At 35.3% G+C, this 13,038-nt stretch overlaps 1 protein-coding gene across 1 annotated transcript; it reads left to right on the forward strand.

Moving 5' to 3' along the window:
• Positions 1–3,647: 3,647 nt before the first annotated feature.
• LOC114535497 lies at positions 3,648–4,572 on the forward strand. The gene is made up of 2 exons (XM_028556797.1): positions 3,648–4,244; positions 4,555–4,572. Exons 1-2 carry the CDS (start codon positions 3,648–3,650, stop codon positions 4,570–4,572), a joined length of 615 nt encoding a protein of 204 aa, XP_028412598.1.
• Positions 4,573–13,038: the final 8,466 nt, after the last annotated feature.

Genomic DNA, 13,038 nt, shown 5'->3' on the forward strand with positions numbered 1-13,038 from the left:
TTCATATGTTCGGTCTGCAATCGTCTCTTGTATAGAAAGTCTGTGAGATCTCTTAAGAGACAAAATTATGATCCCATTCCAAACTCTGTATTTACGAATGTAACATCATTTGACAACAAATAATATAATTGTGCAACATGTCATTCAAAGGGTAAAATCCCTTGTCAATCAGTGTACAACAACATGTCTGTTGATGAAATTCCAGTGAAACTTGCAGCTCTAGAAAAACTTGAACAAATTCTTATTGCACAAAGAATTGTTTTGAAAAAATAATTGTAATGCCAAAAGGACAACAGAAAAAAATTGCTGGCGCAATTTGTAATGTACCAGTTGATTGTGATCAAATATGTAATGTATTGCCACGCCCTCCCGAAAGATCTGGTATAATAATGCTAAAACTTAAATGTAAACTTGAATTCAGAGTTCATGTTTATTTCAAAGCAGTGCGTCCACAAGTCATTCAAGATGCCTTGAATTGGCTTAAACAGAATAATTATTTGTACTCCAGTGTAGCAATTGACATAAATAATATGGGTGACAATCTTAAAGAATTAAGGGAACAGGTGCATAATACACCTGCAAAAACATCTTCAAATAAATTACCAGATAATGATCATAGTGACAATGAAGAAAACGACAATTCATTAAATAAATATCGCAGGAAACATGCCTACAGTCAACTCTACCAGACTATCCTGTAACTTCACAACAAGTGAATGTTTCATTGGGTAATGAGATTTACAATATTGCACCTGGAGAAAATAGACATCCTGCATCAATAATGACTCATCATGGATGTGAACCGCTTGCTTTCCCAGTATTATTTCCAAAAGGACGCTTTGGTTACAAACATGAAAGAAAAATATCGTTATCTCCAGCAAAATACTTTAATGCTTGGCTTTTGCATTACAGTAGAAGATTTGCTACAAATGCAGAATATCTCTTTTTTGCACAATTCCTCATGGAACAAAAGAAAGTTGCTGATAGTATTAATATAGCTTTAAAAAAGATCCAAGGGCAACCTGTTACTGTATCACAAATGAAATCAGATATAAATAAACTAAAGAGTTTGGTATGTCAAGATCAAGCATATCTGTTCTTAAGACAAATTCCTGGTACACCACATACTGGCAGAAATTTATGTACGAAAATGTTGCAATGGTAAAACAACTTGGCATTCCAACATGGTTTATTACATTATCATGTGCTGACCTCAGGTGGACCGAGTTGTTTCAAATAGTTGCTAGAACGCTTAACCCTTAGCCTTAACTTATGCTGAAAGATGTCAATTGCTAAATGTAAATCCAGTTATTACAGCAAAACATTTTCAACACAGATTTGAAACTTTCTTTCGTCAGGTTGTAACTTCTAAGTGAAATTAACCCAATAGGGAAAATAATCACTACGCTCTTCGCATTGAGTTTCAGATGAGAGGATCACCACATTTACTTGCATTAATATGGACATCTGATTGCCCAAGGCTTACATCAGAGACAAAAACCAGTTTTGCTGAATTTATTGATCAACATGTGCAAGCTGTCCTTCCAAATGAAGAACACGAACCTGAACTGCATAATTTAGTCAAAATGTATCAAAAGCACACCCATTCAAAAACCTGTAGGAAATATAAAACATAAGTTGTTGTTTTAACTTTGGACAGTTTTTTACAAAACAAACTATAGTTGCTGAACCTTTAGATGAAACATTGATGACGAAGTCAAACTAAATATTCTAAACAGACGTAAGGACATTCTCTCCTTAGTTAAGCAAAAAATTGATGAAGTGTTAAATCCATCTAACAATAAGTATGATGCAACTTTAACACAGAAAAATATCTTTAATTCAGTAGGTATTACTGAAGAAGAATACTACAGAGCACTATCAATTTCAGCAGACTCTGATTTTGACCTATACCTGAAACGGCCAGTAGACAGTTGTTTTATTAACAACTACTTTGTTGCTAGTATCAAAGGATTTGCAGCAAATGTTGACTTACAACCAGTTTTCAATCACTACAAATGTGTGACATACGTTTGCTCCTAGTTCACAAAGGATGAAATTGAGTGTTCCCAAGCTATTGTTAACGCAGCAAAAGAAGCCAAGTCATCAAATATGAATGTCAGAGATGGGTTGAAAAAAATTGGTGCTGCTTTTTTTTCTACAAGGGAAGTTAGCTCACAAGAATGTGTGTATAGATGTATACCTGAATTGTGGTTGAGAAAAATCCCCAAAACAATATTTGTTAGTACCTGAGAAGAGAATACGTGTAAGCAAAACTGAAAATGAGCTTGATGAACTTGATGAAGAGAGCACTGATATATTTAAGTCTAATATCATTGAATGTTATAGTTTAAGACCAAATTGAGTCCCATCTGTCGATGCCTTATGTTTAGCGCAATTTGCTACACTATATTATAAGGATTATAAACGAGATGATGCAGAGACAAAAGATTCTCAACCTAGTTGTTTAGATGACGATCTACTTGAATCACGTAACTCAACTCTCGATAATGTTGATACTGGTCTTCCCGCTAAAATAAAATTAATGAACAAAAATGAATATGTGAAATGTAAAGTTAAAGCTGTTTTAAGATATCACACACCAAACAAAAAAAAGAACCAGAATTATACTTTCATCACTTGCTCATGTTGTATTATCCATGGAGAGAAGAGACAGAGCTATTATCTGCAGATCAAACATATTCATCTAAGTTTCATGACGCTGACGTTCAAGCTATCATTGGAAGGAACAGAACAATGTTTGAACCTAACACGGATGCGATAACGGAAACGAGTCAATGAGAAGCAATCCAGGAACAAACCATTCCTTTTCATACGACTCAATAAATGATCAAGAAAACTCTGATATTCAAGAAGCACCAAACGATCTAAATCCTGACAAATCATTCAATGAACAGCAGCCATCAGATTTAGGCCAAACACAACCATGCAGCCTTCTTCTGGAACCATCACTCACCACACCCAATCATCAGAAATTTCTGATGACGAGCTACATCAATCAGTTAGATCTTCGAATCCAGAACAGAGATGAGCCTATGATATAGTTCTGTCTTGGTGTAGAAGATTAATAAAAAACATGAATAGTTTGAAACTCGTTGAAATAGAACCAATCTATCTCTTTCTTCTTGGAGGTGGCGGTGCTTGTAAAAGTCATTTGATAAAAACTATTTACCACACAGCAGTTAAAACGTTTAGACATCCTCCATTTAACCCAGAGTTACCAACTGTTTTATTAATGGCACCAACAGGAGTTGCGGCAATAAATATTGATGGGACAACTATAAATACGGCACTGGCTATTCCTAATAAAGCTAATGATTACATTCTGCAATGTCTAATCAAAGGAGAACACAGTACAGACTCACTTTGAAAGACGTAAAACTTATTAAAGTAGATGAGATTTCTATGGTGGGAAACATACTCTTTTACACATCCACCAACGATTAAAAGAAATTTTTGGATGCTCATCTTCCACCTCATTTGCAGGCATTAGTATAATAGCTGTTGGCGACTTCTATGAACTTCCCCCAATAAAAAAGAAAGCAGTGCTCGATAATTACAAAAACCAAGTTCAAAATCTTTGTCATCCATGGAGTGTCTTTAAAATGGTTGAACTAACAGAAATCATGAGACAAAAAAACGATAAAGCATTCACTGAACTCCTTAACAGAATCAGAACAGCCTCCCATACAGAAGATCATATTAAAGTTATTCAGTCAAGATCCATTGAACCATACGATCCAAACTATCCATCTGATGCACTTCATATTTTTGCTGAAAATGCTCCTGTTAATGAACATAACCAAAAGAAGCTTGAAGAAATTCAAAGACCTCTCTTTATTCTTAAAGCAAAAGATCAATATCCAAAAAACATCAATAAAGCAGACATTAATAAACTTTTAGCAAGAGGACGGTCTGACACATGTGGACTTGATTATGAAATACGAATTAAAGAAGGTGCCAGAGTAATGCTTACTACAAATATCAACATACAAGATCAACTTATCAATGGTCAAATTGGAACGATAGCTAAAATTAATATTAATTCAAATAATGAACCAAATGTTTTATATATTAAGTTTGATGATGAGAAAGCTGGTAAAACTACAACAAACACCACTACCAACATGTTTGCAAGAGAGAATCATGTTGTACCGATAGAGCCTGTTCTTGCAAAAATCAAAGTTAGACCTGGAAAAGCATCATCTCCAGAAATACAGAGAGTACAATTTCCTATCGCACTTTCATGGGGATGCACTGTTCACAAAGTTCAATGTCTTACTCTGCAAAATGTAGTTGTTAGCATGCAGTTGAATAAACAAAGATATTTTAATTATGGTCAGATATATGTAGCCTTAAGCCGGGCAACGTCTTTACAAGGTTTACACATCCTCGGAGAAATACAAAATAAACACATAAGGCGAATCCTAAAGTTGACGAAGAATATGAGAGACTTCAAAACGCTGATGATTTAATAGAAAGTATTAGAGAGAATGAAAACTCACATTTTACCATATCTTTTTTAAATATTAGATCTTTAAGAAAGCATAATAAGGATATCAAGTCTCATTGTCAATTGTTTAAATCTGATGTTCTTGCATTTACTGAAACACAACTTTTACCTAATAATTCGTTACATGAAATTACAGAAAACTTAAATCCTTTCAAAATATATCGTCAAGATCATATCACAGACAAGTATCTAAGTATGGCAATCTGTATTAGCAGTACTTTGGAAATGGAGAATTATCAATATATACCTTTGATAAATGCGCTAAAGTTTGATCTGCTTCATACTGAACAACAACAAACACGTTCTTTTCTTTTACTGTATAGAAAAAACAACTCGAATGTTCTACAATTTTTGGAAAGATTGGAATATGTGCTTCGTAACTCCAACATTCACATGGTCTTAGGGGATTTTAACATAAACTATTTAAATGAGAATCATTGTCAACCACTTACGCTTTTTATGAAGTCATTAAACTATACCCCAATTGTTACCGAACCCACATTTAGTTAGATCATGTCTACATTACAACAACTTCCTTACAAATAATCAGGAATTCCGTACTCAGTGTTTATTATTCTGATCCATAATGCTGTTGTTACCTGCATAAAAATGCTAAATAATTACTTTATAACAGGTCATCGTATATTGGAACTGTTCTATAGCCTTTATTACAAATCAAAATGGTGCACACATTTAACAGATTTTTACAATGTACCTTAGAATGCCTGTGTATATCATATGATGCCAACTATTTCATCCAATTATTACATGTATAATGAAACAATGTTATAATATATACAGAATATATGGACACAATATTTTGAGTTTCTCTCACTTTTGGTTACATTGAATATGGAAAATTTACCGTTATTCAGTTACCATGAAAAAAGAGAGTTAAGCCTTTGAAATTATTTTATTGCCTGTATGTTACTTGTGTGAAAATCGAAATCGTTTTCAAAGCATTTGAAAGATAGTGGATATAATTCTACAACCAAGAGGTAAGGAATATTCTGTGCCTTAAAATACACTGTCGCTGATTGCTTTGCTAGCTTCACTCGATATATGATGATTTCTCAACCGTTTAATGGTTTAATTTGAGATAAAATCGTACACATCTAAAATTTAACCATGACCAATTGAGATTTTTTTGGAAAGAAAGAAGCCAGGATCTCAATCAGGAATTTTGTTTTCAAGTCTGTAACATCTTAATCTTTATGAAATCAATCTAACAGTTGAGTTCACAGGCAACATTCCATACTTAGTAGCTACGCCTATACTGAATTCCGAAACGTCTTCTATTAAAAACGACGGAACGTGCTTGTCAGTGCAACGACTTTCAGTTCAGAACTAAGTTACATAAAACGAACTGTTTTAAATTCAAACTTTAAATAAAAATTATTGCTTTTTCTTTATTCTCTTACAATCCCAAGGTCAACCCTTTCTGTTCTCTCTTTCAACACCTTTACATTACTCTGATAAATATTACGTTTGTGATGTCCTCTTTGTTATATCGTATGACGTGTGTGAATACTCTTATGTTCCTTTTATTTCGGAATAATAAACATGTTCACCAGCTCCCCCGTTGTTTATACCATTATGTGTGGAATACTGCAGCACCAAAGTTATCGGACTCATTGCCAACCTCGAATATGTAAAAATGTATCTGGATTACCAAAGACTCGTTACCACCATAATAAAAACGTTATGTATGATAGATAACATGAACTTCCAATCTACCAAACAATACTGGCATGACAGGTGTATACCACGTTATCTTGCACAGAGATCATGACTGGCATGACAGGTGTATACCACGTTATCTTGCACAGAGATCATGAAAATTGCTCCATTTTCTTGAGTGCTTTGACAATCCAACAAACAAGCTCAATGAAACTCAACAAATATAATCAACATATGTGGAGGATCGACTCTCGTGACAATGATTTCATGCAAACGCAAGTTACACCTCAGGAAAATTATAAAAATTAAAAACAATGGAAGATCTTACAAATATTTGATTTTACTATGGCTTATAGAATCATCTTGTTGCTTCAATATAATACACAGATTTCGAAAGAATATTGCTACACAAAAGACCAACTTCTCTTAATCGAAACGCCAAGTCGATATTATTAATTAATCCATATGAAATCAACAATTTTCAATAAAAGGATCACTACTCGACGATGTCCATCAATATACAGACATAAAATGCGTATAGAGAGCCAACGATTATTGCAGAAAACTATGAATGAACATTTTCTCCTCATTCCCAAGGTCGACCTTTCTAATATTCTCTTCTAATATTTCTAATATTCTCTTCTAATATTTCTATGTTAATAAAATGTCTAACATGTTTGTTATGTGTTGTCCTGTTCGTCCTCTCAGGAATGAGCAAAGCCAGACAAATTTGTCTGATTTGTAAATGTGACGTCTCGTATGTGACATTCTTCTTCAACATCTATTCCTTTTCCACTGTCGTTTTGCTATTCAACTTTGTCATTTTGTCACTTTAGTGATACTTGTGTGTGTCAATTTTGTGATTGTGTTTATTTCATTGTCTTTCTTAATATCTTTAATTCAAATCAAAATTGAATCTAATATCCACAAATTACAATTAAAACCAATGTAATTATGAATATATTATATCACTATTCTTTGAACTGAACAGAAACATGTATACCAGCTTCCATATTACTTTTACCTGTCAATTGTCTAATACTATTAATTTTCATATAATAAAATCGATGATTATGTAAATATCAATGGTTTCTTATTAACAAAAGTTACTTCAAAATACCATCTCAATCAGATTTGACTCCATTTAGAGGTTTTAACAACACAAAGGTTCAAATATTTTTTGCAAATAGACGCTCAACTTCCTCATAGAGGAAAAATCTAATACCGGCAAAGCTACTATCACCGACGTGTGCTAAAATATGATCATACCTTTCTTTCCGCTTTTTTCAACAAAAAGTTCAAAGAATCTAAAAATTCTGGCCCTTCTACTACACTTCTTAAAATGATCTCTCCGAAAATCGCAACAAAAATTGCAATTGTAGCAGGGGACAAAATGACACTAAACAACAAGATCTCCAAGAACATTCTAGCTGACACGAGCTTTAATGAAACCCCTCTATTAACCCTGGTGAAAAAAGACACCTGCTTAGACGTTAACTCCAGGTTATGTGCCATGCCAGTGCATGGGCCAGCAATATAATAATTCTTATATGCAATGTTCCTAGTTCCTAAAAAGAAATTCTTATATAGCTTAGTGGCCAGCATCCTTGTTCCCAGATAATTGGCCAGTGAAGACGTCACGGAAATTTAAAGTACACAAAATGAGGCGGAATAGAGGCTAGTCTAACAATCGAATGCTCAATCCTCATTTTAATTTTTTTTATTTTGTTTAAATATTCAAGGGATTGAGAAAGTTTTGTGCAATTTTTTATGTGAAAGGTGAGTTACTTGAAATGCAAGAGAAGATTACTATATTTGTCAGAAATTTGAGTTGAACTAGCATATGGGACCAAGGTGTATTTTATGGTCGCTCACCCCACGTGTTAGAGTTGTACGTATTAAGAAGTGTTTTTTCTTAGATAAAGATGATTGTTAGATTGGAAGTTTCATTATAAAACATGGTGACCTGTGTTGACAAGATGTAGTTAAAAAGGGACAGGTATTTTGAGTATTTAGGAAGCTTAAATGTTCTGTATGAGTATGTCTGGCTAAAAATTAAATTTTGTGTATGAAAAGGCAGTGTCCAGTGAATTTGTTCAATATATAGGATATGTCAGACTTTAATTGGGAGAGAAATTTTTAATTGTGAAAGTTATAGGCACATAGTTGTGATTGAAAACTTAAGTGTTAAAGAAACTAGAAAGTATAGAACAAATAATGAAAGTGAACAATCAGATACTGTTCAATTAACTTTTATTTAAAAATGGATTTTTTTAGAAAACAAGTACTTACAGTGATAAAAATTATTCAGAAAAAACTACAATTTCAAACTTGAACAGCCTGAATAAGCATAAAAAACACTAAAATGTCAATTAATAACTTAGTTAATGTCCAAAGTTTCAAGGTCATCTTTTGGCATTTCAGAATCTTCATAATGGATAGCACTTTCTATGTTTTCGGTTTGGGTCTATCTCCAGTGTGTATTTTGTTGTCAGCAGAAGAACCTTATCTTTTTCATCTCTGTCCAGTTCAACAAGCTCAAAATAACCTAAGGAGAAAGTAAAGAAATCTTAATTTAATCTACATATAAAGAAGGGAACCTTGGTTAAACCTTAAAGAAGAATAGTTGAGTGGGTTGACATAATTTAAAATTATTTAACTGTGACCTTAATATACTTACAGATTGAGTTGCTGTGTGCCAGTTATTATCTATCTGAAAGCATCACCAGGCACCGGTTTGTAACAGTAGCTAGTCTTGAGAAGAATGATCCCTTGCAGGATGCACAATCCATTGTAACCGAGTTGACAGCTGTTTGGACAATGGTTGACTTACAGAGGAAGCACTTGCGTGCGTACTGAAAGTTTTTTTTACTGAAAGTTTCGTACTGAATTTCTTTGAACATAAATTTAATGTCTTATTCATTGTACTCATCAAAAAGTTTTTTGTGACAATTTATATTTAGAACAGAACATTATTAATAGTGGCAATTCATGGCTAAATATATAAACTGAGGTGTCTGTTACTCCAGAAAACAATGATGTAATTCATCAAGATCCATATCTCTATTTTAGTCTTTCTAATTAGAAAACAAAAGATTTGATGACTAAGAGTAATTTTAAGGCTCCCTCCCCACTAAACTGTCAAAAATTGAAAGGACAACATTAAGTGTCAGTTGGTGTTTTTCGTTTTAAAATTGATTTTCTTTCATGCATAAAATCTATGATAAGAGTTATTGATTTGTATTTAAATTAAAGAGGAACAATTTGGCAATTTAAAGTTGTTTTGGTTCTTGAAACTCTTAGAAATTGAAAAGGGATTGAAAGATAAAGTGAGAGTGGGATGCTTGGAGATATTCTGGGTTGTTGCTTCATTCTTTGAAGGGAACGTGCTTTTTGTTTGGTTAAAAGTAACTTTTGAAGGTCGTAACGTAATGTGTCATGTGTGAAACACTGATCTATTTAGCTGTTAGACATAGCATGCCAATCAACTACGTATTAAATTGTGCGTATAATAGGTATAGTTTAAACTGTCAAAATTGAAAGCAGAAATAACAGCTCATGTTGTATTGAAGTGCCTATACCATGGTTGCGGATTTGGAATATATCAAAAGTTCAAGGTATTTCAGAAAACGTTGCAATACATTTTCCTATTGAAAAATTTTGTCTTGACTGTAGCAGGGGACATAACTGGTAAGGACACATGCCAGGGTGACAAAACTGCGAGACGCAAGGAGATTTCCTTCTAATTTAATTCTAAAATCATAAATTTACAAAGATATAGCATGCACATTCCAATCATATTTTACAATAACAAAGATAATGTAATAATTAAATGTTCGTTAAAATCAACCATAAAGCTAAATTCACAAAATAATACTAAACTGTTCACAGAACTATAAGACTATAAAATAGTACCTGAAGGGTGGATTTCCTAACGCTCGATCTTCTAAAATAATCGCTTCACTTGCTTGCCTTAGGAGCGACTTTACTTCGCCTGTTCACTCAACTAATATTCAATTACATATCATGCTGTGATTACGTATTCTGTAATTGCTAATTAACGCAACTTATATATATATACTGAATAAAGTGTCAACTATCCAAAACATACCCTCCGGAGGCACCACTCACGAATGTGATCTCACTTGTATGCAGCACTTTTGGATCGATCTCCTCAATTCTCCACTCTGTGTCTTGAGACGAAGGTTCCTTACTATGCTGTCTTTTCCGGGAAATACTTCTAGGACTCGACCTAGGTTCCATTTTCCTCTCAGTACGTTGTTCTCCATGATGAGAACAATGTCATTCTTCTTGACTTGATATTTCGTTTCCCACCATTTCGATCTTCCTGTCGCTATCAGCTTGGGGATGTATTCCGCGAAATATATCTCCTCCAGAACTTTGGTCACAATCGTCTGAACGTACTGGAAGCGCTTGTGGGTTTCTTCGTGTCTTCGTAGGGGCCATGTGGAATGTCCGTTGATGCTCGACCTAACAACAGGTGATTAGGGGTAAGGGGACGTAAATCATTTGGATCATCCGACATATAGGTCAGGGGTCGGCTGTTAACAATCGATTTCACTTCAGCGAAAATTGTAGCCCTCTCGTTCCAGGTGAGGATCTGTTCGCCTGTACTTACATGTAAACCTTGCTTTGTAACCTTGATAAGGCTTTCCTACATTCCTCCTTGGTGAGGGCTGAGGGGAGTAATGAATTTCCAGTGGATCTTATGTAGCACTGCGAAACCTGCTAGACATTTCTTGCCTTACCAGTTATGTCCCCTTTGATTTCCTCTGGCTGTAAGACTCCCTTTGTGATCTTTGGTGGGTCTTGTATCGCACTCTTCGGGTTTTTAACAAAACATTGACAATGAGCTGTTACTCTCACTAATCTATCCCAATCTGAGAAATGATCTGGATTCAACAGAGATTGGAGGTTTGCAATTGCTGCTAAGGGGTTTGGTCGCCCTTTCTTCTCGGGGTCTTCATTTAGAATGTCGGGTTCTGTTGTTCTTTCACATGGCCATTCGGTCTTTGGCTTCAAAAGAAAAGATGGACCTTTGCTCCAACGACCTGAACTTAATTCTTCTACTGTAATACCGCGACTCAAATCATCAGCTGGATTCTCTTCTGATGGGACATGCCGCCATGAACTTGGAGTCCAACTTTCTTGGATCTCGGCCACCCGAACTCCGAGGAACGGCTTGAAAGAAGTCAATTCCAAGCGTAGCAAGGGGTAGTCCAAACCAAGTACGCTACGGCACCATAAGAATCTTTGCTTGCATCCGCGAAGATGTGTAACTCGGAATGACCAGATACTTCTTTTGGTTGAAGGCACCTTGGAAACTCTACTTTCTTGAGACTTTCGATTTCCTTAAACAATTTTCTCCAAGTGTCGCTCATGACTTCAGGGAGAAGGTCATCCCAATCGAATTGTTTTAATTTCCAAATATTCTGCAAAGCTACCCTCGCCCTTATCGTTACTGCAAATGCCAGACCGAGTGGGTTGTACAGCTTCAAGATGTTTGAAAGGACGGATCTTTTTGTCAGTTTTTCGACCTTCATTTCTTTTGATGCAAATCCAATTACGATTTAAGATCTTCTTCACTGAGAAACACTGCCCAGTTGTTTTCTACAGACTGCTCTAACGCTTGATTATACATTCCCACCTTTTCTTCGTTCTAGCTAAGATTCTTTTCCAGGTATCAAAATTGTGTTTCTGCCAGGGATCGGTTATCAGGCAACAAGTTCTTGTCCTTTTTCCACAGGAGGCCGATTACATAGCGATTGTCGTCGCGCTTACATGACTGCTCCATAAGCTTTATGGCTCGTTTATCGTCAAGTGACAGGATTGACTTAGGGCACGAACAATTGGCTCCTTGAATGCCCAGTGTCTCAAACTGATAAAATTTCTCCATGTCTATCTTTCATACAAAATGAATGGAACAAAGTTTGTGGCTTCTTTCCCCCTCATTGGCTCCAATCACGTACCAACCAAGTTTGGTTTTCTTGGCCACTGGCTTGAATTCCTTTCCACGGGATATCCCTTCTTCCCAATGAAGGTGGGTGTAATGGACTCCGAGTATAAGGTCAACTGATCCTGATGCCTGACTGAAATCAATGTCTTAGAGATGGGGGAAGGAGCGCAACCACTTTCTGTTTAACTCGATCTTTGGCTTCGAAAGAAAAGATGGACGTTTGCTCCAACAACCTGAACTTAATTCTTCTACTGTAATACCGCGACTCAAATCATCAGCTGGATTCTCTTCTGATGGGACATGCCGCCATGAACTTGGAGTCCAACTTTCTTGGATCTCGGCCACCCGAACCTTGAGGAACGGCTTGAATGAAGTCAATTTCGAGCGTAGCAAGGGGTAGTCCAAACCAAGTATGCTACGGTGCCATAAGCATCTTTGCTTGCATTCGCGAAGACGTGTAACTCGGAATGACCAGATACTTCTTTCGGTTGAAGGCACCTCGGAAACTCAACTTTCTTGAGACTTTCGGTTTCCTTAAGGGACCGTTCATTATTTACGGGGAGTACCGGGTTGGACAAAACATGTACCGGGGTTTGGGAAAAAAATCGTATTTTTGACGGGTGGTAGAAATTTTGGGTGTAAAAATATACGGGGTTTGCAAAATTTCGACTGTTAAAAATAGTCGTGGCGGCGTTCATTTATGATATACATGTTAATTAAATAAATATATAATATAAATTGTCAACATGGACTAGGAACAGCAAGTAAAACCAAAATTCACATACAGTATAACAGTTGTTTTCATTCTTCAGGATTTTAACAAAAACCGACCATACAAACCCCACCA

The sequence above is a fragment of the Dendronephthya gigantea genome, unplaced genomic scaffold (assembly GCF_004324835.1).
Source record: "Dendronephthya gigantea isolate DGI-Jeju-01 unplaced genomic scaffold, DenGig_1.0 000119F, whole genome shotgun sequence".
Classification (NCBI taxonomy): domain Eukaryota; kingdom Metazoa; phylum Cnidaria; class Anthozoa; order Malacalcyonacea; family Nephtheidae; genus Dendronephthya; species Dendronephthya gigantea.

What these genes read in the sequence shown, in the direction of transcription:
- LOC114535497 (XM_028556797.1), top strand. Translation starts at nt 3,648, where the DNA reads ATGAGACAAAAAAACGATAAAGCATTCACTGAACTCCTTAACAGAATC.